Source organism: Cardiocondyla obscurior, linkage group LG20, assembly GCF_019399895.1.
Source record: "Cardiocondyla obscurior isolate alpha-2009 linkage group LG20, Cobs3.1, whole genome shotgun sequence".
NCBI classification, from domain to species: Eukaryota; Metazoa; Arthropoda; class Insecta; order Hymenoptera; family Formicidae; genus Cardiocondyla; species Cardiocondyla obscurior.
Window position 1 is genome coordinate 3,301,039 of NC_091883.1, and position 27,668 is coordinate 3,328,706.

A 27,668-nucleotide genomic window follows, 5' to 3' on the forward strand; every position below is an offset into this window, starting at 1 on the left:
TCGAAACGATGATCGATGCGCAAACGACATTCGTGTCGCATCCGTGATTGGCATCCTCCTATCGCGTTCTCGCGTGTTTCTTTAAAAAAAAAATTAATTGCTCGCAATAAAAATGTTTTTTTTTTTTTTTAAATGAAAAAACGTGGGCGATAAAAGATAGAACGAAGAGAAAGGCAACGGAGAAATATTTCTCGGTTGAAGGATTCTCGGTCGGTTTCCCAGCGTCGGTAATTAAACCTTAACGGCTCGTTTTTAGTGTAACGCGTAATTTTTTATTCTCCGATATCGGGGAACACGAATACTTTAGTTTTAATTAAAAGGTGGCTACGTTATAATTTTTAGATGTGTAAATTATAAAAGTAGGAATGCGAGGTAATCAATGCAATTTGCTACGGTATTTTTTTTTTAATTGCAAAGTATTTGCACGCGAAATTAAATTAATATTAATATAATTTTGCATTTTGCATATTAAATTAAACACGAAAAATCGTTACCGTAATTGAAAAGCACATTTTTATGTTTCTAATAAATAAATAATTTTAATTTCAAACTGTCAAAGATGAAATATTGAAATTGAAAGTCATTACGGGTGAAAGTGGATTCGTTTACGTGTACGCGCAAACGTATGCGGAACTTTTAAAAGGAGAGTTTTCAGAATTACGATCTTCAATGAAAGTAAATAAAGCTCACGTAAATGCAAATTTCATGCCTTGTTTAATTGGATTTAATGAATTCTGTTAAAACACGAGTTCTGAGACCAAACGTGAACTTTGTCGCTTTTAGTTACGAGAAATCACAGATTTCTGCAGGCTGCAAACAAGGGTGTTACGTTTCGAGGGCGCGCCTCGCGTCAGCCGTTATCGTTAAATAATCATGTTGGCATAGTCAGATGGCAAATGCGATTCCCTTGCTGCTCCGGCAGTAATAGATGTCGGTATAAACTTCCGATGAACTACCTCTGGACCTCTGGTTACTCGCGGACAGAATCGTCTCAGGTTCATAACGTATGCAATGGTTATGACTGCTCGCGAAATATGGACAGTGCATTCCGGTTGAATAATATCGCAGTTTTATCCCTAGCCCGGCGGAGTTATAAAACTGGTTTCGTATATACGCAACGCCATTGCCTTGCAATTTTAAAACTCTAAATAATATCGACAGCCTACAGCTTGCAATTTAAGATCTTTAAATTTTATATCGATTTGTCGCAGTCGGTTTCTCCGAGAATTCTAAAATTTTACACGGCGGTGTTATCACGCCGGCATTAAAAAAAAATATACGTACAGCGATAAAACCGGTGGTCGTAGAACGCGGTATTAACAAGGCGAACGAACTACTCGCACGGAATTTCCTAAAGCGTTTGTCGCGGCATTATGGATACACTGAAAATCGACATTAACCTGTTCATGCATCAAATTCTGCCTGCAGAATCGAGCCTGACCCGACACGAATACCAAGTAGACGTGGTCCAGCTACGAAACGGTCAAAGACGGATGTTCGCACGCATTCGTCGCGAATTCCAGGCTCCCCATTTCCCATTACCATCTCAGAATTTCGAGGAAATTCCCTGCCTGTCCGTCATAGAGGACGATTGTCTGTTAATGCCCTTTGAAATTTTCGCGTTTCATGAACTACAATATTATATATATATATATATATTCGATAGATTTTTTTTTTGATTTTTTTACTATTGACTTTTTCACGAACGATCTGACATACGCGGTTCTGTTACGTTCCGCGGTACGTACACAGCGTGTACCGTTTATTGATGTTTGCCGATAGTTATTGGATATATTAGTACTGTTGCTGTTAACTGAAATTTCGCGTTCACGGCAAACCGAAGACTAATAGCAATTAATATACTGTTTAACATTGATTTTCCTTAATGCTCCCCGTTTCTAAATGACATTCGCGGCCGGTTTTATAATGAACGACGTAAAAACGCTGCGGCGGCGCAAAAATCGTATCGCATATTCGTTCGACATGATAATAAGAACTGTATATAATTACACATATGACGTCGCATAAATAATTCATGATACAGGATGTGTCACATGTATAATTTATTAACGCCAGGACTGTATCTCATCGTTTAGCGACTGCGCCGTGTTTAACGTCAATGAATATCGATCCGTCCGATTAAATATTCTATTGTAATGAAACAAGTAACAGAAATAATCCTCTTTTTTTTTTCTCCTTTTTTTTTCCTTTTTTTTTTTAACGGGAAATAAAAGATCGGGGGATCACGTTAACCAGCTTCGCGCGACGTTACAAATACCCAGACGTGGCTAGAGATGAAATACATGTGCGTACATTGCTTCATAAATCTCGCTGGATTTTTTTGTCACTCGACCTCAATTTGAGCGTCATTTGGAACTGTTCGGAACAAATACGTGCATCGATCGCGCGCTGCGGTATATCAAAGCACGGAATACTTTTCGGGTCGATGAGTTTTCTCTTTTCTGTTACTCCCTACTTTTCTATGCCCCTTCATATTCGCGGCCTATTGTCTCAAGTCACAAGCGTAGCTGCGCTTCTACAACGCGGACAGAGAAAAGTCCGTTGTACTGACAGAAAATGCCCTCTGGATGAGGCTTTTATATACATTTCATCTGGAACTCAGATCTCATTTCCTCAAGAGAGTTATGACGCGAATGCGTCACGATAAAATCAAATGATCACATCTAGATTAAGAGTTCAGCCAAGAGAATTTAAAAGAAAAGTGTTAAAAAAAAAAAAAGAAAAAGAACGAAGGAAAAAACGCGAGTTAAGTTTCGATTCCTTTTAATCGTTTAGCAAAGAAACGTTAATTTATCTAAATGTTCCATTGTAACGCAGCGAGCAAGCAAATAATGAAGTGCTCGTTTCGCAGAGCAATTATTTATCAGCGCCGAGGTGGTTTTAAATATGTTACTCACTGGACTGATAACTGCGAGTTTTATAAAATGATAAGTTATTGCATTTCGATAACGTAATCCGTATTAGCTGGGAATACAAACAATTGTATTATGACGAACGCGGAAAGTTCGAATGGCGTTAATGCGTTTGTCGTTACAGTTGCTATACAGCCCGGTTGTTTTGCAAAGGGTAAATGTTTTCCTAACGATTCGTTTCCGCTCAGCCAACCGGTTTGTGCCCATTTCCAGAAAGATTTAACTAACCGAACTAATAAAAACTAACATGCATGATATTTTTCACATTTATTTAAAAATATCTATTCGGTGATGTTTTTCTTTAACCGAGAAAATGTTTTACTCTATAGGCCGAATGTTACCATTGTGATATAATAAATATTCTCTTCATTTAAAAGTTGCGCTAACGTTAGTATTATATTTTCATAAATACGCCTGTATATACGCAAAATATTCTTTATTTGCATAAACGCTTTAAGAGAGTTGTGAATATTTTATTAATTGAAATATTAAAAAAAAAGAAATTATTTTTTATGAAATAATAATAGTAAAACAAATTGTTTTTGTGTTTAAAAAAATATAATTCGTATCGCAATAATTCGCGGACTTGATGAAGCCATGGTATAAATTGCCAGCAGCACAATATAATTAGACTGTGACCCGCCCTTGTTTCAGCGATGTGATCTTCTATTCTAATCGTATATTCTATCGCGAACATCTATGTCGTTTGCTAATAAATATACGGCGACACGACGCGACGCGACGCGGGGCAACAGTTCCAGGGTACAGCAGCGAGCTACCGGATTCACGATTAACGACCGGCGATGTATCGCGGCGCAAATATCGTATCTGCCGGGTGGAGATTCTATTAGCGAAACGCCGCATCGCGAGTTAGAAGCGAGGGCTCAAGGCAGAATAATGCACTTGCGCAGACACGATTAAGTCTGCTGACTGATTACTCCGAGTTTAAAGGTAACAGCTTAATGCAACTATCTTCACCGAGCAATAATATCGCCGAGTAATATGCCTTCGAGTATGAACTCTACAAGATACGTTCGCTAAAAATTTCCTATCTACCTATCTACCTATCTACTTATATGAACGGATATCTATTGATAAAAATATTAATTTGTGTATTAAATTATTTGCTACATCGTACGTTTCGTTCTTGAGGTACAGTAACGCACGTGTTAATGTACGACTGTTAGTTATGACCCGTTTGGATGGGTCGCGGGACCGTGATTGGGATTAGTAAATTTACGTCCTACAATTTATCACGTCGTGCAAACATCTGTTTAATATCACCCGCGTACGTCAACCGGCGACAAATTATTTCCCCCGAGTCGTCCAGATTATTCCGCGAAACAAGCTTTATCCCGAAGTTTAACGCGACGTTCATGAAGTTCGTTACTTCGTTAAACGCGAGATCGAAATATAATTGTAACAGATTAGATTTATTTAACGATTTTAAGAAGCGCGATCCGATTTGAAGATTAAGATGTACTTGAGATTGTCATCAGCAAACAATCGTCGAATTATTTATTAATTACGAGTACCTATTTGATACCCTTATGCCATATTACATGGCATTTATGTTGCGCGATTATTATCTGGCGCAAACGTATTTATATTGACATAGTCAACGCATGCAGATATGTAAAATTTAACAAACCGGGAATTGTAATTATCAATAAATATAATATAGACAGCATCTATACAATGCTGTTCGATAATCAGTGCTAATCAATTCATCAAATAGAATTAGTTTGAATTTTGACGTTTTAATAGTTTCAATTTTTAATTATTTATTTAACAGATACTAAGATGTATCAAAATAGCAAATGTATATTCAGTACGATTACTACAGGTTTTTCGTTTGTAATATATGTAACATTCCCCGGTTCATTGTGAAAATGAAAATCTGACTCACCAGTTTGATGCGCAGCAGCGGAGTTTAGCAGCAATTATCTGTAACAAAAAAAAATATATAAATTATAGAAGCGTTCAAAATTTAAAGTTATAAATATTAAGTTCTACGTGAAAATGTTAATTTCACGAAAATAAAAAAATAATCCTTACCCTTGGGTTGCTCCGCTGAAGCAGGATGCCTCTCCAAGGCCTCCTCCTCCTCTCAGCACTGGACACTTTTACTCTGCACACTTGATGATCTGTAACATACAAAAATAAATTTTTAATGTAGACATTATTCTAAAAAGATTTTTACCGTTAAAAAAAATTTCTAAGCGCTTTTAATTAGTTTATTAATTGAATATTAAAAAATAAAATTATTATAAAAATTGCAAAGTTATTTTCTTTTGTTCCAAAAAAATTACACTTACCGTAGAGTTGCTCCTCCGATGCCCGATGCCTATCCGAGGCCTCCTCCTCCTCTCAGAATGTGAGGGCCGGTCTTCCTTCAGTTCAAGACATTCGCGAATAACCCGGATGAATTAAAAACGCGCGACCCTGTACGACACTCCCGTTAACAAAAATTTAATAAAAAATTCTAAAGATTCAACGACCGATACTGATGCGGCACTCCCGAAAACGACGCGGCCGACGAGCCGACTGCGACTCGTGTAAGACTTTATAAAGATGAACATCGACGCCGCGAATAAAGTCGAGATTCACGTACGACGCTCCCGTTTACGAGAAATAAACGCCCGACGAACCGCCGGCGGTTCGTTTTCCATTAACGGCGGCAAAGGTACATACTTTCCACACTTTTACTTAAACAGAAAAATCAGACTATTAGATATATTTATTAAGAGTCTATTCACCGCGACAAAATCATATTTATTGTATAGAGACTGCTAAACTCGCATCGTTATAATCGAGACATAATAGAGCGCATATTATAATTAACAAAGAAAGCGTTGTAACGACTGTATGTATAGAAAAAACGCGAGTATTATAATGCTCAAAAACTTAATGTAACCAGTACTAGCGACAAGTTGATTGTCCGCTTTATCTGTACATTAAAAGGCGGATATAGCATTTACTGCGACGACGGCGGCTAGCGTACGTGACCTTGTCGTGGTGTGCGTCGAATCTCCCACGAAACGCGCGCGCAGATGTACCACGGAGCGTCGGCCGTCGAGTACTGAGGGAGAACGCGCCTTACTCCTACTCCTCCCGCACTCGGCGGCCGAAGGGTGGGGGAATTCACGTACGCTAACCACCGCCGTCGCTGCTCAACGCAGCAAACGCCATACCTGACTTTTAAATACATATTCAATATACATTTTTAGCTACGTAGGACAAGTTTCGGGTTAGATAACAATGATAGTAGCCGAAAGAAAAAGTTTTTACATAAATTAATCAATGAAGCGAATAATGGCTTAAAGGTGGCGATGCATACGATAGACTTTTACTCCTTCACATATAACGCCGCGCGGAATTGAGCTTTACTCATGGGCGCTGTCCCCTCTAACCCCTTTCGAATCTGCATGAAATTAACGCAAAGTTTACCGACCGAACCCTACTCAGCTCGTAGACAAAGTTTTCGAAGAGCTTAGGGGGTTGCGAGGATAAGGGTGGTTCTGACGTTGGCATCTGCACATGTACACACATAATCACGAACGTATACATCTAAGAGCTAAATGCAGAAGTGCAATAATCTTGTTAGAGGATTTGCCGGAACCGAGAAGTCATGAAGCATCATCGTATTGAGCCTCGATTGACACCACGAATTGCCGAGGATTCGAAACCACTGGATCGGACAGCAGTGAATATGCGTGGTTGCGTGACACGTATAATTTCGTTTGCCGATTTTATAATTCTTTACAATCGCAAATTAATTTTTATTTAATGCCTGCTAGTTTACTCGGATCTGCGTATCCGTAAAAAATTTCTGCTTGCAAAAGCTTGAAGATTATTATTTAATTAAGCATTATTCAGTTTACATGTGCAGATACTTTCGTAACGATAAAATTAAATTTTAACGCCAAGTGAATAACATATATGAAAATTTACGAAAGCCAGGATGCGCTGTTTTCCGAAAGCTCGCGTTGATTAATCACCTAATGATAATTGGTTATTAATTAGACAGCACATTGAAAATATCACGCCTATAGTGCTAAAAGCGCGAAGCGGATGAGTAAGTGGAATTACTAGTATGTTAATTCCTTTATACGCGAAACACAATCATACGCATTTATGTTTTGGACAGTGTGGCATAATGGAATTCGATTTTAACAACGCAACTGCATATTCGAGATCCCATGTGACCGCGACGACAGCATTAACATCCTTTGAACCATTACATGAATTATTAAATTATCGATTAATTAAATTAAGCAATTCGATACGAAAAAGCGGTGCAGTCTCGTTCAAAATTGAAACTTCGAAAATTAAACTTCGCCTAGTTCGGGCTTTACAAAAAAATCGATAATTTCTAGGGTTGCTTAGTTCGCACATTCTCTGTTAAACGCATCGCATGAATATTTCATACAGTACATGCCTATGTTGTAAATGCATTACAAGGTAATGAAAATGTCAAATGTCATTCTGTCAAATTGTTTCACCTCGTTGATCACAATTGTCAGAAACATAGCTTTGTGCTTGTCCCTATAGCTCGACGCACATAATCGTTTTAGATCATTGCCGTATTAGGCACAGCGCTACTATTGGGCATTTCAATTCCAGTAGATAATCTACCATGTTAAATTGGAATGCTTTGACGTATTACGGCTTCGTTAAAAATGCAAAGAATCAGCTTATTCATGCGCGAGGCTTGATAGTAAAATTAATCAACGACCGGATAAAATGTGTCGCGAGGCGACCAACTCGGATGTTTCACTAATTAAATACTCGACAATTTGCTTTGTAATCTAGTCGGAAGGGTGGTGTTACTTACGATAAAAATTGATTAACGGCTTCGAATGATCACCTGCATTAACTTTCAATACTACTGACATTTGACATATTATTCCTTGGATATTATACAATTGTAACGTATAACGGAATTAAATATAAGGATATAATAATAAATTATTAATTAAAATAATATTTATAAGATATAACAAGTCAATATTTGCGTCGCGTAATTAAAAATAATTATTTTAACGAATCCGGGAAGACGAACGAGATGCAAACTGGAACTGTCTGCTAAAACGTACGTTAATGTAATTTGCTTCAAATTTCTGGTTTTCCGATGCATCTGACAGCGAGCGCGAGATGGGATGGTGAGCTACCTTGTGCATTAATGTAACAGTGGAGAGCGTACATTGCGGCACAGTAAATAGACCATGTAAATGGCGAAATTGTATCACAAGCGTGAACGTACGCGCGAAGGGAATTCTGAAAATGTTCGGGTATTATTCTCTTTAACGCAGTCATTGATTCCCGATAAATTTGTCTCGAGAGATTTCGCCAAGGTATTTCCATACTTGTCGAAAAACTCAATCCATGATTCTTGAAGCACTAAAACAAAAAAGAAAGAAAATTATTAATAAAAAATTCTCATCAATTCTAAGTACATCTACTGCCGTCTAACCTAACCTACAATTACCTCCAGGCAGACGATGACGAAGAACAGTTTGCTTCCACTTGTTCAGATAAGATTTGCACGTTTGTAACCACGCGTCTCGACGTGTTTTCTCCGCAAGCAACCCGCGGCGGAATTTCCAAGTGGTAGGTACTGCTATTCGAGCCAGCGTGTTGATCCGGATTCTGTGCGACAGTGTCTACGTTACAATTATGCAACTATGGCGGTACATCTACGACTACGCCGTGAATTAGGTGCTTACGATTATGATATATCGCAAAGTTAAAGTGAATTGCGCTACTAGTCATCGACAATAGGATATTCACGGCCGGGCTAAATACAAGAGAAACTCTTTTTCTAGCCGCGTATTATCGAGTTGTAGAGATATGCGTTTCTGTAATATATTCACCCACGCTTTATTAATTTCGTTATGAAGTTTAATTAAGCCCTTCTTAGGCACGTGTGAGCGGACTTCCGGTCGCTAGCACGTGGTCGTACACCCGATGCGTAGCGCGTGGACTTTGCCTCGTTGCGTAGTGCGTAGCGCGTGGGCGGCTGCCGGAGTCTACTGGCTGAGGCATGCGAGCGCGCCAAGGCCACAGACCTCGCGCGCTCGACTTTGTTTATTTATCTCACCCGCTACCTCTACGGTATTCACCGCATTCCAAACGACTAAAAAACCCGAATATTACATGGAATATTAAATTGAATATTATGCGAACATTCAATTCAATTTATCACGAATCTGCACTTGACGGATACGTCGCGGTATCTCTCGACTAGTTCGATCATTTTACGTACTTTACGTTAAGAACTTAATATAATTTATGTTCGACTGCGTATAAAAATTATTTTTAAAGAAAGGAGAAGCGTTTTAAGTACGGTGTAAAATGTTATACATGTACATTCATGGTTTGTTGTAAAAAGAAAAAAAGAATTATGTAAAACAGCTTTCTTTATCGTAAAAGAAAGAAGAATAAAAAAACGCGCGGGCTCTATAATGTCTAAATTTATTAAAAATGCGCGTGCACATCAACGCAGATGTTTTTATAAATATATATCCGCAAATAGCTGGATTAGACTGCTATTTTATTCCTTTGAAAAGCGAAATAAAAATATTCGATATCTCTGCCACTTGTTTTGTACCGCATTGGCTTCCTCTTTTTATCACAGTACCATATTTTTAGCGTAAAAATGCTATCGCGCAAAATTATACTCTTTAGAAATTGCTCTTTATACATTTTAAACATCATTTTTATTCGCTCCGCTTTCTCGAGCTTTTCCTTTTACCTATTCTTCTACGATGATGAATTCACCAGAAGCGTTATTACATTGTTTCATGCATATCTTGTCAAATTTTTACATAATGCCTGGAAATATGAGTTGTTCGTTAATTCAACAAAATTTTTTTTAACCTCATTATTTACGCTGGTCACGATACATAAAAAATTAATTTCTTTTCGTACTCGGTCCTTTTTATTAAATCCACGCGTTTACTTTATGGCAATGTTATTAACGAACATTTCGCCAATGGAAAAGCTATTTATGCGGGACAATTTTTGCATACGTGCCAATTCATTTATTACGTTATTATCTGTTTACTTACAGAATACATCATGTCACATATTATGGAAATTTTGGTTGACGTGCTAAAGCATCTACAAAAAAAAAAAAAAAAATTATTTAAATACCGCCAGAGAAATGTATGTAAATTGTATCATAAATATTGCAATAAAGAGCACATATTTCATATTTTTCATTATAGATATTAAAAACGTTAAAAATATTTTTAATAAACATTAAATCCACCGAATCATTTATTACAGTTTGCTAAGCGATAAATGCAACGGCGCGTTTGCAATTTGCAATTCGTTCGTGAAGAACAGACGCGCCGAGTTCGATCGGGAAAACTCTACTTTCGCATTTCGCGGGACGGCAATTACAGGGATCGGCGATATTTCCTCGAGCCCGTTAATTTTCCCCCGTAATCCCGAGAAGCCCACGCACGACCTGGGCGAATTTTCTAGCCATGCTAATCTTGGCATTTCTTAATGAATCTATCCGCGGCCGGCCCCGTACGTTCCAATAGGTTTCCTTCCCGATTCGCTCGTCCATTTGTCTTCGGGCTCCGCGTATTCTCGCGGAAGACCCGAGCCAATATTCTTATTCATGAACCATCCGAGCTCTATGTGTTCGGGGATATTACCGGAATTAACTTATTTGTCGAAAACGTTTTCGGGAAATATCTACGGAGCTCCGCGACTATTTATTCGAATGGTTTTTGAAGGAGCCGTTAAGCGTCTTTTGTGATTTCGCGTGCTACGAAAATCTCGAACGGCACTGACCACTTCTTGCCGAGACATTACGCAAATGTGGTTGCCCTAAGCTGATTGATTTAATACAATTTGGAAGCGGTTGCAATCACGAATTAAACGGCGTGCTGAATGCTAAAGTGCTTTTGACAAGAAACTCGAACACAACTGTTTGATTTAATTCGATTATTTAAAGGAGCGTTGTTGAACGCGAAAATATATTATAGACACATTCAAGCTAAACGCAGGGATCTTTTGAAATAATAAGCCGGATAGAACAAAGAATAATTTTCCATTATGTTATTGCTAAGGGGAATTTAATATATCATAGCTTCGGGCAACCTTTAAGTAATGTTCATTATGTACAACCGTATGCTATGCCGAGATACATTATATACTGTACTGCATAGACGAGAATATTATATTTACGCATATAAAAGGAAGAAAATCTGTCAAGTTTTAAAATAAAATTAATGTAAATTATAATTTGCAAAAAACGTAACTGAATTCAACGAAATTAGTTAACGCACAGACGTTTTCTTTCTTTACTTCGTAATTAGAATGGCAGTAATATTTTTAATTATTCCTCCCTGTAAAATTTTCTTCAGCTTTCTTCAAGCAGATATATTTGCTTTATTCGTAACTGTTTGGTCTATTTAACTTTAGCGTTTTCATTTCGCGAAACCGTTTCCGCGAAAGGATAAAAAACGCACTTAATACATCAACGAATTATATTCCTTTCCGCAAAATTTTCTCCCTTTTTACTTTCCTTCCCGAGGAGGAAAAGTATGTTTCAAGATGTAGAGAACTTTTATGCATGCAAAGAACCCACGTACGTCCCATGTATAATAGCTCAACTTAAAACTTACGCGAGCGTATAGGGAATCAAGAACCCGCCCGCGTCTTTATTCACTTTTTATTACGACGAGCGGAACAGCCAGACGCTGTCTGGCCATTGTGCCGTGCACCGAATTATTTTATTATCCTTTTGCAGTATGCACCATCCTAGATTGGTGCGAAAGGTACCGGGCGCAATTATGGTATTCATGTATGCTAATCGTAAACGTTAGGCGGGCGCAAGTAACGACGGCTCCGCCGATCTGTCGTCGCGGGTAAATTATGGCGCGCACGCGGCATCGAGGATTCGTAATTCCGGAAAATAAATCGAATACAACGCTCGCGCGGTGGGAACAACCCGGCCGGCTAGCTGCGCATATAGTTTAAATTAAAGCCCCGGTAACAATCTAGCGTACCGCCTGTCGCGACGACCATCGTATGATCCGCGAGGACGCCCCGTACTTTTTTAATCACGGTCCACGTTTGAAATTCCGTGCGCGGGACCGAAACGAAAATCAACGACTTTATTTCGCCGCGTGGGCTATCTGTAAATTTCGCCGGGAGCTCCGCAATTTATCGTTCGATTCATTCGCCGTGGGGATTCCGGGGAAGCGCCGAGCGGCCGCGGATATAAATAAAATGCACCGCGGCGGCGGGAAGAAAATTTTTTTCATTTACAGATCCGTAAAGGGCGAAAATTGTTCCGTCAATACCGCGACTACGGAATTAACCTTTGGCGTTGCGGCCGTTTTTGTGAATTTCTCCGTTATTAACTTCCGTTCTGCGGGCGAGCGCTAGTCCTCCCGTTGCTATGTGGCTCGTCGTACGCTCGAGACTGACGATATTGGCACAATCGCATTCAAATTTAAACATTGATTAAATCGGCGTGTGCAAATAAAGGGAATACGTATCCCTGGGATAAGCGGAAATCGCGTTGACTAGCTGTCCTCGTCCGGGATAATACATCTTGATATTATTCGCGAACGTATTATGCTCTCATTTCAAAACGCAACGCCGTCCCGTGTATGTCGCAAATTGATAAAAAAAATAACGTTTGTACGACGCAAATTGGCGAATAAATATAAACACAAGCAATATTGGGAACTTGGCGGTTTTACGCATCCGTTACCCGAAGTTTCCGCGATATTTAAAACTGTTTTGCTCGACGCGTTATTAAAAAAATAACGATGCAATTATACGCGGAATAAAATAAAAATAAAAAAAAAAATTATTTAAGAGTAAGGATTATTGCTGGTTTATTTATGATTTACTAATGACTTCGTATCGATCGAATCAAACCTGGAATTGGGCTTTTTAAATGTACACGCCGATTTGATAAAAGTATCAGGGATAATAACAGTTTGGTCTCTTTTTCGCGATGTAATTATGCAATATAATCCGCAACAGGACGTACAGAAAGATAAATTAGACAGGCACAAATATACACGCGCACACGTGTGCGAACACGGAGAAAACTCAGGGCGGCGGGTTATATTTTATTCGGCGGTCGTCTCGCGCAGAATATATGTCTACTTGAGGCACAGCTCACGTATCTCTGTACCAGCTCGGCGGATTTAAGCCGATGTTACGACGATTCAGAAACCGTTCCCATTCTTGTTCGTAATTATATTTAGTTTCGCCGTCGTAAAGAGTTTATCCATGCGGGAGCATTTTTCGACGCCGGACAGGAACGGAGAGCGAGAAACTCTCCCGTTCTAAATCTAATTTCTGACAATAAGATTCGAGATAATGCAGTTGGTAATTGATTTGCGAAAAGTGCCGCGGCAATTTTGTTCAACGCGCTCGTTTAATTTTCCTTCGGAATACTTTTCAGTGATAATAACTCTATGAGCTGGTATTGTTACGCAAATAACTTTAAAATTATTCTACGATCCCTGAATAATTGTGTACAATAGTGACAATGCCATATCAATAGGCTTTCGTACGAAAGATATCCCGCGATTCGTTGCCGTAATAGATCGATCACCCTCGAATCAGTTTGTCCACTGCGCCGACTGGCATTAATTAAAAGTTACGGAAAATACAAATATCGACTGTTCATGCGCCGCGAAATGAAATATCACTGTTCGTTCAATATTAAACGACAGTATGTCCATCATCAAAATCAAAGCAACATTTTGAGTGTTGGAAAATTCTCCTAACTGATTTCTCATTACTATTTTGTTTCCTATCCAGATAAAAAAAAAAAAAAGAAAAAAAAACAACAACGTCGAAAACCGATTGCATTTTAAAAAATTATAAAAAAAATATCGATCTGTTCTAATGGAAGAATAAAATTCTATTTTTAATGGCATATTAATTATACTTTCGTCATCTTATTATTTTCCTTCTCTACTCGTTCACCAGTAAAAGGGTGTCCTTTGTGCTACGAAGGGTTTTACAGTATTCACACGAGTGCACTTCATATATTAGGGGCCTCTGGGAGTACTTAGCATCGGGCCAGTAATTTTTCTAAGTCTTAGAATTCTCTCTGGTGCTTTTGGTGAAATTTTCACACTGGTAACAGTAACACGGACAATTGTCAAGTGCTTAAAAATAGAAAATACAACACTTCATTCGAATGAGCTTTCATTCCGCTCGTGTATATTTTAAAAGTTTTTAAGCATTTAAATTTTGTTCGATAAACCTTTGTCGTTTTCTCCGCAGTTATATTTAACGAAACATTTTTTTTCTGGCAAAAAGAAGTAACTTAGGAACATGCAAATCTCCGCGTAAATAATTTTATGAATGGAGTAGTGCTTTAACGCCCTTATCGCAACTCGTTAATTTGATGGATCGAGCAAGTTTTGCCGCAATATGATCGCGTCTCTTTAGCCGCGTTTAATGACACACAAAACCACATTCAGATTTAACACATGAGATCTCATATAATCTATTGTCAGGCCATAATTAAACGGTGACAGCAGGTTGGAGAAATAATGCCGCCATCCATCCTCCTTAATTTTCACGTAGTGACAGTGGAACAAGACAGTTCCAGCAACGGAGCTTCCGTTCGCCCAGAGGGAGCGAGTTTCCGAGTTCGGAACCAAGTTAGTGCAGAAAACTTTTGACGCCTTTGATAAATATGGAAATGAGAAAACCTTGGGTTAACTAAGGTTACCGAAAAGAAAAAAGGAAAATACATACCAAGGACGACGAAGATTACGGGACGCGATTTCTACCGTCACAAAATTTTAAGTAGGCACGTCTTGCTTCGCATAAATCGCCGTTTTATCATTTAGATGTATACGCGTGCGTTTAACATTTAACGATCGTATAACAGCTTGGCGGAACTTCGGACAATTTTTTAATTTACTCTAAGTTATTCGACGTTGTATCAAGAGCGAAAAATGTTCTCTGCAAACGAGATGATGCACGGATATTACTTTTACTTGTTCTCTCTCTCTCTCTCTTTTTCTCGAGAGAGAGAGATATCTTTTTGAAATAGGTCAAGGATGTATTCAGAAGTCAACAGGCGGAGGGACTTGGTTATAACTCGTGAATATCAAATAGATATTCATACATATGACCGTACTACTTTCGATTCTTTTTTTTCCCCCCTCACGATTTATACGGGAATTAACACTGTCGTAATCGGACCACGTCCGCGATTTTCAGCGCAAACTAAATCAGTTCTCCGCCGCTGAATGCGATAATTGACGAAATTTAGTCGCTCGGTAATGGTATCGCTTCGAGGATTCAATTAACCTGGGCGAAATGAAGCCTGCTGGAAAAGTCCGCGATCGCGGTCGGCTTTATGCTAGAATACGGACTCTCGTATTTAGGTCGCGGACCTAGACCGGCGAAAACTTGAAATTAATTGATGCAAGCGGGAGGGAAAATATTCGCGATATGCGAGAGAAAATGCCAACGCTGAAGAATACGGAGGGCAAACAACGAAGTTTCTTAATTATTGACGCTTCCTGTGTTTTACTTCCATTCGTTATTCTTTTTTAAAAAGTGAACCCGTTTCCAAGTTACATAAAACAATTTTCCAGCAAATTGTTGCTCTTGTTAACAATGTTACGAGTCTTATTCAAATAAGAGAAAGGCACATAAACTTTTCTATTTATGTCATTAAATATAAATAATATAAAGAAATTAATTAGTGATAAAAATACGAAAAATTGTTTTCAATGAACAGAAAGGAACTTTGAGTTAGCTTCGAATACCAAAACGAAAAATGTGCAACGCACTAGATAGCAATATGTACCAAATAAATGAAAAGTTTTCAATTCATACGTTTTTCCGTATATAAAGTTGCATATATAAAGTTAAATCAGGTTTTGCTTACAGCATTCCATGAGTAGAATAACTATTCTTTGTTTGATGCTTAATTTTCTGAATTAAGTACGTGTAAATTAAATTTGTATTTTATTAAGCAGAAAGAAAAGAAAAATACTGTCGAGTGAAAAATCGAAAATACACCAACTACATTAAAAGGCAATAATTATAATAAAATCATATAAGTTTATATAACCTAGTAAAGTATTTTCATAATCGCGTAAAATATGAAACATTAAATATATAAATGAATTAACAACGTATTAAATAGGCTCAAAAATAATATTGTATTCAATTTAAAATAAAACGAATTAAATACGATAATTGGAATGTAATAATTTGTACTAATTTCATTTCACTTTAAATGGAAAATACGTTATTGTTTTAATTTGTAACCTGTAAATTATTATCGTGAGCCATAAAATCTGTATGCATATTTTATGTGTAGCGGAAAATGATTTGTGTAAATCGCATTTCGTGACGATGCTTTTCTGATTGCTATTTAGTGGATTGAACCAAGAAAAAAATTTTTTTTAATTACATTACTATAATAATTAATTTGAAAAATAATAGATAGATATGCATGAAATTTAAGCAAAAGAGTTATCTCATCGTTCACTTATAAAAAGTAATCTTAGTATAAAGTACGAGTTGTACAACACTGTGGATTATTCAATATAAGCTGAGGCATGTAAAGGAATTTTCAGCACTTTACTGTTACTAATATTTTATCGGTTAGCTGCAAGCCGATGAGAACTTTTCATCGCGGCCATTTCCTGAGAACTAACTTTCTGGCAGTGAAAGATGGCTCTGTTCGTAGAAAATACGATGATCACGAGACGCTTGGGAAATCGAGGAAACAATTTTCTGCTTTTTTGTGGTGTAAAACAAATTGTAGAATAGAAATTGATGCAATATTAAATTCCTGATGTATTATGTAAAAATTTCTAAACTTAAGTAGCGGATTATAAACTTGACTAACAGTTTAATAGTTACTATTTAATGAAATATAAATGAATAAAAATTCAGAATAAAATCTCCGACTGATGAAACTACATAATGACACACTTTTTAAATAAACCTAGATTTTAAACTGTGAGTTACTCTCCTTTTTACGTGAAAATTTTCAACAACGTACATTTTAAAGCAAGTAAATCTTTACATTATATTGATTATGAAGGGTGAAAATCCACGACGCGAGTGCATCGAAGAACTTTCGATGCATTTTAAAATTGTATATTTTCAGATAAGTTGGATCGGATGCAAAGTTCGCGCAAAAATATGCGGAAACTGGATAGACATGCAAACTTTATTATTAGTGACAACGGGCACGTTAATGAAGCGATTCTTTCATGAAGTTGATAAGATCGGAACATTTTCCTTTTCTTTATCGAGTTAACAACTAATTGCGCGCTCGAAGCCGTCGAAAAATAAAAAGTTTACTGCCACAAAGTTCGAAAGAAGATCAAAACAGCTCAATCAAAAGATGTTTAGAAAGATATGGATAAGATATCAAAGTCAGATTGACGCTATATATAACGTTTGGAAAAATTTATACACAGCAACAGTGTTATCAATCAATATTGAGATAATCAAAAGTCTGCATTTTTAAAATATATTAAAAATATCGCACAATAAACGGAAGCATATGTATACTAATGTCTTAAATCGAGAAAGAATGAAGACTACGGAAGGAACAAACCGCTTTAGACTGTTATCCTGAAAAGTACTCTTATAACGGACAAAGTGAGATTGAAGGAAAGAGGATAACTCCCCCGTCCTCTTGTATGTAACGACATTGTTCGAAACACCGAAGTGTTTACGGAAGAGTGCGTGGAGAAACAAGAAAGAGAAACGTTTCACCACTGCAATCTCGTTTTATCGTAGAAAGGCAAAGCTAGCGATCAACAATAAAAAATACCATATAGCCGAGAATACAAGTTTTTCTTGTAAATTATTTCCTATCATACACTTCATTAAATAATGTAATATATAAATAAATATTACCCATTATTTGATAATTATTTTCTGTGACGAAGTAAATTAGAATTCTTAGATCTAAAAAATTGATAACTACCTCCTACCTTCCAAAATAAAAAAATTAATAGATTTTCCAGACATTTATAGTAAGAGCGATGGTTATATGCCTCGAATTAAATTGTCAAAAAAAAATATAAGAACAGCAGCGGCATCGTTTAAAATCGAGTCCAGATCTTTTCAACAACGTCGCTCATTAAAACGTCACAGTGTGTGGATTAGGGCGACTCCTCGGCTACATCGGCGGACGTCCGTCGGTGGGGGCCACCAACATGTCGCAGTCCGGGTCAGGTGGATTAAACGATGCTCAAGGACAGAGCCAAGGTGGGCAAACAACGGATAGTCAACAGACAACTTGCCAGAACGGTCGTGCTGAGCCACTCGCCGATACCACGAAGCAAGATCTATCCAACGGTTTCGAAAATCGAACACTAGATTACGAAAGATTAACTCAAGAAAGAACGCAGCATACTTCAGTGCAGGATCAACAGCCGCAATCGCTTTCACACCAGCAGCTTGCTCACCCAATCGCTCAATATCCGTCAGGAAGAAGGCAATCCGTAGGATTACCGGAAGATAAGCATCCTTCAACGGGTCAACTACCACCTCCGCAGTACGGTCAAGACAAAAGCGGCGCGGACAGAACTCAGCATGTGTCTCAAACCAGCACTCAGACAGTGCCCGTGCAAGTGCAACCACAATTTGCTCCTGATTACGATCCAAATCAATATCCGCAGATACGAGGACAATTTGAGGTCAGGTCACAGATTTACCCGCAAGCGCAATATTCCGATAGAGCTGGTTACGTAACAAGAGATGTCACTTATCGCGACCCGAGTCTCTATAGTCAGAGCGGTACAACTAATCCGATGTTCACGGGACAAGGTCAATACGTAACAGTTCAGCACGGCTCACAGATACCTTCGCAATCTGCCAGTCCACAGCCGCCTTATTACTCGGGTGTAGTTGTGCCGCAGCCACCGAGTAGCTTCGCTCAGTTCAGCACTCAGCCGCAATATCCTTACAGCCAGTATCCGCAAACAGTCGTGAACGCCGTACCGTACAATCCACACGCTGGTATCTATCCGGCTCAACAATATCCTAGTCAGCAATCGCCAAATCCGCAGAGATTTTCGCAAGAAATCAGCCAGTATCAAACGCAGCCTATTATTCAGCCGATAGCTCAGAACGTGACTCACGGAATTACTATTCAAACGGAGCGACCTTGTCGAGGACCGAAGCCAATGGTGCCACCTCGAGGTAATTCCAAAATTACCACTCATGATCCTGGACACAGAAAATCTGCGAGCGTCGACGTACCTGCATTACAAAAAGCAAAATATGAGTCAAATCCGGTGGTTCAACAAGATGCGATTCATCGCAGCGACGGCGCTATTATCATGACAAACGCGCAAATCGGTCCAGACGGTCCCGATAGAAGATATTTAACTACGATTAATCAAAATCCTAGAACGAGGCAGGACGGTTTATACGTGGACGCCAATGGTGATCAGCAAAATAGAGAGAAATTAGTTGACACAATCGCCACTGAATGCGGCTTGTACGTATCTAGATCGGAGCACAGAAAATCCGTATCGGTCGACGTAACTACTAGCTTCCAAAGGCGCAACGATACGATCACTTTTACGTTTCCTGGCGATAACAATCAAGAAATTATGTCGGGAAGAAAAACTACGACCGTGGTGGACGCGAAGAGAATTGAAAATAATCAAATTTTCCCTGGCGAACAAAGAAGATTAGACGCGAGTCTGCGCGTATCGCCAATGGCATTTGATACGAGACAAGAAAATAGAAAGAGCATAGGAGCCGATAGAAAATCAGAATGGGGTAATGTAAGCCCGAATCAAAGGAGTGTCATTCCGTCTGAAAATAGACGTTCAGATTATTTCGAGGAGCACCGAAGGTCGCCTATGAATTTGGAAGGAAAAAGAATGGAAGACGTAAGAAGATCGCCTATGCCGTTTGTGCCGATTCGCGAAACATCTGTTGATCGCGCGGGACAGAAAAGTCCTTCTTTCGTAAGTCAAAACTTTGAAAAGACTAGACAAGAGCTTGCAATCTGGGCGGAGCAACGTCAACGGCAAGAACACGAAAGAAATATAATACAAGGTCCGATATTCACTACGAGCCCCCGTTCGCGTAACCCGTCGGAAGAAAGAAGACCGATTCATCCGCCGGATGATCGCAAAGAATCCAGAATGTCTCAATCGGCCTTTCAACCTCTTCCGAATATCAGTCAGAGCACTATAATGGAGCAACGCCGACATTTGAGACACGTTAGCGCCGATCTGACAAAGCATATGGAGCTCTCGAGAAAAGATTTCGACGAACAGCCTATTACAGGTTCTGTAGTAAATCTCGGTTCGGCAGTCAGTACCGCTTCATCGCAAAGAGCGAGTCCGAATCTTTGCCATCAATATCCTGCGCTCAGCGAAGCAAAATTAGATACGAAAGCCGTGCTGACTGTAGTAACTGATTTTGGCGACACAATTGCTAACAAACCAATCGATCAAATCGACCATATAATTCATAGTCATCGTAAAAGTCACAATAGCTCGTCTAATTTACTTACTCATAGCAAGAGTCAAACGGAAAATTTACAGAATACGTTGGAAAATCAGAATGAAAAAACCGATTGTCTTCACGTTCAACAACAGCAGTTACAAAATCAACAAAGTCTCGATTTAATTTCGGAAAAGCTAAGTCAATTTGAGCGACAGCAAAGCGATCTCCAAGCAAAATTGCAATGTCTTCAAAATCAAAATCAAATTCTAGACAAAGTGGCGCAATTTCAGCATCAACAGAATGATTTTCAAGCTCGATTACAAAGTTTGCAAAATCAAAATCAATTAAATGACAAAACTCATAAAATATCAAACGAATTTACACAACTTCCGTTAAGCGATACTCATCAAATTCAAGTGAGCCCTCTCCCAAACCACCAAGAACAGTTGTCAGATAAATCTTGTTCGGCTCATCAGCCTGCACACGGCCACCATCAGACACTTCTGACTACGTATCCACAGAACTCCACCCTTCAAACTTGCCAATCGTCCGTATGTGAGAAGCTGACGTCTCGTGCGCAACACGACATTTCCGATCCGAATTCCATTCAGATACCGAACATGTCGCAAATGCCGTTGCCATGCCTTCCGCAATTTGATCGTGCCGATGTGTCGCGTACTTCGTTTTCTCAGTTTCATCGACTTCAATGCCAAATCGAGAGTCATGAAAGTGCTTCAGCAACGAGTGCCAGCCTACCAGCAAGTTCGTTCACTGGTACGCTAAAGAAAATACCACCGGAGAAACCGCCACGGACATCTTTAATAGTGCAGTCACCTGAAGCCGAGGTAATATTTGAAAAATTAAATTATTTATATTTATCTCTGTTGCTTTAATCAATTACCGAAATTTTTTTTATGTAGAAACATATTAAATTAAAATTAATTAAGCAGAAAATAATTACGATTAAGTATATATATTAATTACATTATATTAATACGTTAGAAATAAAGCATGATTACATTTTGCTAATTTAAATCGAAAATTCTAATCGAAGTGTAAATAACAATCAACTTCAATATCGTGCTTTTGTGTCAGCCAGACTTAAAGTCTTGGGTAAATTGTACGGTAAAAGTTCTCTTTGTATTATCTAAAACTCGATGGTCGAGGAGATTGCGGTGAGTTGGTGGCGACGGATGGTGAAAGATAGAGATCTCTACTTGCAGTTTTTGTCGCGGCAACCGAGTAGAATAAACTTGTTAGATATCAGACCTGATGTTGTCTTTGAAAACTTTGTTATAAGCTCTGTGTACCTTTCGCTCGATTTTCTATCTGGTTTGTAGTCTCGATGCTTCTGTCATAATTATAAAACTTAATGCAATGCAACGTCTTGATAGTATTACTCGGTCAACCACAAATATGCTTTAAATTATAATAAATGCTAATGCTAAATTTTATCGGAAGAATATGTAATTCGTTTTATAAACTTTTGTTACTGTTTATCGAAAAAAAGAATAAGGTTGTTCTATTTTTTTTTTTTTTTTAATAAAAAAAAGTTAATTAAAAATAATGTAAAATAAATTAATGTGTTATATACGAGTAACATGTATTATATATGCAAGTATAATGATTATAAAGTTGTTCGGAAACGGCTGTTTATTTTTATCTGGTAACATGCAAGTAGTATGCATGTATCGAGGTATTCTCTCTCTCTCTCTCTCTCTATCGAATTCCTTTCATACCTTCATTTCTGTCTAACATTCCACCTCACCGTAGTCTCTCTCCGCGTGTAGGATGTCGGTGCTCCCCGCTTTCGACCGAATGGAAATTCTATACGGTTTGATACATTCATCTCTCGACCAAGCTCGATTCTATGAAAGCATCGTTATCGAAGAGTGGGCTTTTCAAAAATCGTTTCTTCCAGGAATTTATTTACACAGACTTGTTCTATTTTTTTTTTGAAATGTAAATCTGATTATAGTTTTCATCAAATAACATATTATACTATGCTTGTATCCATATTCAATATCTTTTTACAAAATCACTTAAAATTGCATGAAAATATTCAATTATTTAAATCGATTTAATAAAAAAGAGGAAGGCATGATAACGTAAAACACGATGATTTGATGAGCTTTAACCGCACCAAAATTGAAATGGACAAAATTGTTTCGCTACACCCTAAGGTTGTACTTTTTGAATTAAGCATCAAATTAAATAGAGAGCTGTTATGAACAACAATAGTCCAACATGAATTTAATATGAAGAGTAATCTCATGTGTCGTGTGCATTGTTGAAGTAATGTAATAGAAACAAAATTGCGTTTAGAGTGTGGAAGAGAAATAGGAACATAAAATCGAGGAAGTACAAATAATAGGCCTAACTTTTTCGTACTTGAAAATAAAACGCTCCGACGTCCTTTCACAATGTGTTTCCCTACACCATAATATTACTCTGACTTTATTAAGCACCTACAAACTGACTAACACGTGTCCTGTCTTCCTCCGCTCGTGATTAAAAAAATCAGGGCAAGCGCAACGAATTGTTAAATTACATGACTTTAAAGTGTGCCAGCTACGTATAACAATTACACCTTTGCGACCGTACTCTGAAATACCTTTGTCTTGGAAATGCTGCTCCGCACAAAAAACACAGAGTTGCGATAAACGAAAAAAAACTACGAAATCTGGAATCAAATGGAATCAACGCTTAATAGTTTGTTAAAAGTTGACGATATGTGCAGGAATCTCAGATTAACAGTTCACCAGATAACCGGAATATATCCTAGCAACGTGTGTGACCGTAGAGTTCACTGACATTCTGAACTTGCAATGTGTGTTACTGAAAACAAATAGATATTCCGACGAGTCAAATGCTATTCTGATAGATACACGCTTTCGTCATTTTCGCCACCGTCCATATAACACCCGTAAACTTCTTTCTACCAAATACCATCGTTCAATTTATGTTCCTTTTACGCAGACCGATCTTGCGCTTTTTGTTTCGTTGTTGTGCGATCGCTATACCAATCGATTGTGCTCTTACAACTTTTGCAGTTATAAGCAAAAGTTTCACGAAATTCTAAACGTAACTTTTCATCGCCACTTAGCACAGTGTATATAAATTGAGACAAACGATTGCAGTTTACAATTGTAGTGTCATTGGATATTAACAAGAGCCATTTTTGCGAGTGTGAGAGAAAGAGAAGTGTGCATGTCATGGTTTCAATTCATATGTATATTCGTGGTGAAACATTTAAATTGACTGTTTATTTTATTCTGATCTCATATTACGAAATCAAACGTTTCCATATATGCGGATTAACTCGATTTTCTTTCCTTTCTGAACGGTTAACCAAATAATTTGAATCCTCATTGCAACTGATGTGCAATCTGATACATGCACCTTCATTTCTCAACCACTTTCAGCCCACTTTCATTATCATAATAATTTTAAAATGTATGTTCAATAAATATACACTGCATAGCAGTATTAAAACAAAAATGATAAAACAAAATGTATTTTATCATTTTTGTTTAATTTTCAAAATTAATTAAGAAACTTAATTTGTTACAATTTTTCTTTCGCTATTCTTTTAATTAAAAATATATTTAAAAAATCTAAATGCCACAACTTCAAAATTTAAATAATAGAAAATTGTAACAAATTCTAATATGGTATCAGAAATTCATCGAACAAAATTTTATTATTGATAATGTTACTGTTAGCATTGTTGGTATCAATTATAGTTATTGATACGTTCAAAATATTCCCGAATATTATACTAAATAGGAAATAAAAAACGTGAGTCAACACGTGAATTGATTCGTGCATTTGTAAACGTATGCGCAGATTGATATATTATATTCAACAAATCGCGAATGTTTCACAATTATCACGTCACGGTAAAATATCAAGAGGTTTTTTGCTAGCCGCGTATTAATTAATACAATCAACGATAGTCACGATCCTTCGCGTTTACCGGCAAATTTGTTTTCTACGTACGCTCATGGGAAATCGGCGATATTGCCAGGAACGAGTGGCATAACGAAAACGCTAATTACAATTGCGGAACCACAGTCCGAAACAGTAGCTTGGCACGTGCAATCGCGAGCATCGAAGCACGTAATGAATTAGTCAGGATTAAAATTTGATCAAAACCAGGGGTCAAGCCGATTCACGCGAGGATAATTAACTGCGCGTCTATTGTCGTTCATGCACAATATTATCTTCATTATTTTCGATTTCTTTTCAAAATTTTTTTTTACTTTTAAACGTTTTCTCTATTATAAAATTTTTTTTTGTTACTATCTTGTGCCAAATAATATTTAATTATATGTATACTCATTTCAGTTTTAATTGCTTATTATTATATCATAGTAAATGCAATAAAATCAATTGTCAAAGTTCATGAAACAATGTTTGCCATAATGGTATCACATTTATTGAATTCATAATAAAAAATTTATATTATGCTAATATATTATCTATTATACCAAGTATAATTTTATTTAGAAAATGTTATAACAGATACTAAGACTTTAAAGACATTGCAAAGTAGAAAGGGTTTCTATTCCATTATGTAACACACGGAAGAACAGACGAACATTGTTCCATTAAACTCTTGCACTTGGAGTTGAAATTTACAGGCAAAAGTTCTACAGTACTTTAGTTAGCGCAAGCTTGAAAGTACTAACTAAATCGATGTACGGTACGCGTAATTAAAAATTTATCAACAATGTCGTAGAAACCAAAGAAAAGTTACGCTAAATTGAAATAATTCAATAACCATTTCTTTTATTTCAACTACAAATGCATTTTGATGTATCAACTTTTTCATTCTGACATACCCTTTGATGTCTTCTAGACTGCTCCTTCCTTTTAGCCTCGATTGTTCGGATCGGCATTATTTCCAAGTCTTTCTCACATCTGCAATCATAGTATTTGATTAGTTACATGAAAAATGTATTACGTCAATAAAAAAATAAGTAAAATTAATTAAAGAATTTGGATGAAAGTAAAGGATCGTAAACTTTTTGACTTAATTAACCTTATGAATTGTCCTGCGATCACCTGATGCCTCCTAAGCCTGCTTATATTCCTTTCAACCTCCATAAGGCGTCTTATCATTAGCTACGCCTGTATAATACAAAACGAAATTGTTACAATGTTCAAATGAATATTAAAACAATTAATTAATAAAGTAGGATTAAGGTAAAGAATCGTGTTACAAAAATTGCTGCATGAAATTGCGCATATGCGAGATACAAATATATAATTATAATTATTACAATAGTATGTCTCTGGGTTGCTTTGTCGTCGACTTCGTCGTCGCCCGATGCTTTCTAGGTCGTCATCGCCTCTTTCTCTTTCTCCTTTCTTTCTCTCAGCCTCCGTGTAGCGTACAGATGATCCACACTCGCCGGTACGTGGTGAGCTACAATCAATTCCGCACTATAAGTCACGAAAATTGCGAGACGCACTTAACGGCGCTCCCGAAAATCAACCGTAAAATATTTTTAATAAATTTTATTATAACCGCTATTGTGTGAATTACTCGACTCGGCAACGATCGACGATTACTTATTTAATATCTCAAATCGATGGTGGACTCCGATCTCAACGCGAAGTACGCATTTCGTACGCGCTGAATCGAAACATCGTCGACGATTATTGAAAGAAATAATTACCTTGCAATGTACAGAACGATGGAGACGCAATTTTTTACTTCACCGTTTAACGCCATTTTTTTCGACGATGTACAGTCCGAAATTGCCGCGGAGTCTTGGCGTCCTTTTGCCGTGCCCCTCCTCTTCCTCCTTCCCCTCACCTACCTATTTCTCCTCCTCCTCCCCGCGCGGGCCGGCGTCGGTGGAGTAAGTATGCAATTAAATGAAGCGAGTATGCCATCGCGCTGGTCTTTGATCTAAACAATTGCAAACAGAACCATGTAGAATGCCGGAAGAACAGAAAGAGAAGGGCGCGGGGTACAGTGAAACGAAAGGGGAAAGGTGGAGGAGCTCGAGCCGCCGAGCTCGCCAGCGGGCCTCATTTACTTTATGCGTATTTATTGGGCGCCCGAAATCAGCCGCAATGCCCATTTCCCTGACAACGATAATACTCATGAAATGGCTTATACCTGACTGTTCTTTCGATGAAATACGTCCCGCGATCGCTCTCCTATTCTTTTCCGTGACGGAGCTAAGAGCTGATGGTCTCATCTTCCGACTACGAGCAGCGTTAGTTACAAGCAGCGAGAAAGTTGCGCATTAAAGTTGCGCAGTCGATTCTTGCGCAATAGTACAAGACCTTATTCGTCGACCAATCACAGCACGTCAAGTTGGCGTAATCGTGATGGTCATCAAGGCTAATTTCAAAGACAATATACGCAAAGGTGACGCCAATACCACCGCGTCAGTTCGCGAGACAAGGGCTGAGGTATATTCGTGTCGCGCGTTTTCTTTCGAGTTCCCTTTACGTATTCGCGGTATCGTCTTATCGGTCACGATAGTATTCAGGACTTTCAATCCTCGTTGGGATTTCTTCGGACATACCGTGAAATGATTCTCCGCGGCCGCGACACTCGCCGGTCGTCAGCTGGGTAAGAGAACGAATTAATAAGACGAGTCTGAGGCATCCGACGCGGGCACCGATATAGTGCTTTTTTCGGGCGACAATAACGTGTCGAAAATAATTCAGTGCGCGATTAATATTTCGAGATAATAACGGTTTTCGCGAACTCCACCCTTCCCCTTACCTCGCTCATCTCCGCGTCTATCAGTTCATAGCAAAAGTGGACGGCGTCCCTGAGAGATGGCGTTAGGATGACCGCGGATAATTCAAGTCGCCATTGCGTCGACCAATCAGAGCGTCTTAAAATCGCGAGATTTGCGAGCTCGCGAGAAGCCTTCATTAGTAGTCCTTCCACGGTGAGGAAGACATGTCGGTTCGCGAGACGGAGGCTTCGGTACATTCGGGTCGCGCATCCTCGCTCAATTTTCGGTTCTGTATCCGCGTATCTGCTTCCCGGCCACGGTAGTGTTTGCGAATTTCGTTTTTCGTTGGGATTTCTTCGGATATACCGTGAAATGATTCTCCGCGTCCGCGACACTCGCCGGTCGTCAGCTGGGTAAGAGAACGAATTAATAAGACGAGTTTGAGGCATCCCACGCGAGCATCGACATAGTGCTTCTTCCGGGCGACAATAACGTGTCGAAAATAATTCATTTCGCGATGAATATCTCAAGAAATAGTCGGATTTCGCGAACTCCATCC

General features: G+C 38.2%; 3 protein-coding genes across 6 annotated transcripts in view; 2 read left to right on the forward strand and 1 right to left on the reverse strand.

The window, feature by feature from the left end:
* LOC139110506 (uncharacterized) overlaps positions 1-17,232 on the forward strand; it is a 79,001-nt gene extending 61,769 nt beyond the window's left edge. The window contains exon 2 of one of the 3 annotated variants that reach the window (XR_011547004.1): positions 17,080-17,171. Coding sequence is in view for 1 of the 3 variants with exons in the window: in XM_070670348.1 (XP_070526449.1) it covers positions 17,080-17,232 (153 nt within the window). In the remaining 2 variants the exon portion in view is untranslated. Of the gene's footprint in view, positions 1-17,079 lie in introns of all 3 variants that reach the window. The other 2 variants (XR_011547005.1, XM_070670348.1) reach the window with 2 other exon arrangements.
* LOC139110508 (uncharacterized) lies at positions 5,656-26,562 on the reverse strand. 2 transcript variants are annotated; one of them, XR_011547006.1, is made up of 7 exons: positions 26,084-26,558; positions 25,685-25,830; positions 25,444-25,532; positions 25,244-25,322; positions 10,007-10,058; positions 8,425-8,585; positions 5,656-8,336 (listed from the first exon to the last, which is right to left on the reverse strand). XR_011547006.1 is itself a non-coding variant. In XM_070670349.1 (6 exons), exons 3-6 carry the CDS (start codon positions 25,521-25,523, stop codon positions 8,315-8,317), a joined length of 342 nt encoding a protein of 113 aa, XP_070526450.1. In that variant the 5' UTR covers positions 25,524-25,532; positions 25,685-25,830; positions 26,084-26,562; the 3' UTR covers positions 5,656-8,314. The 2 variants fall into 2 exon arrangements, 1 of the variants encoding a protein (XP_070526450.1); XM_070670349.1 differs by lacking the exon at positions 10,007-10,058 and having other exon boundaries at positions 26,084-26,562.
* Positions 18,143-27,668, forward strand: part of LOC139110491 (uncharacterized) — a 196,646-nt gene continuing 187,120 nt past the window's right edge. The window contains exon 1 of the mRNA XM_070670304.1: positions 18,143-21,241. Within this exon, the coding sequence (XP_070526405.1) occupies positions 18,143-21,241 (3,099 nt within the window). The remainder of the gene's footprint in view (positions 21,242-27,668) is intronic.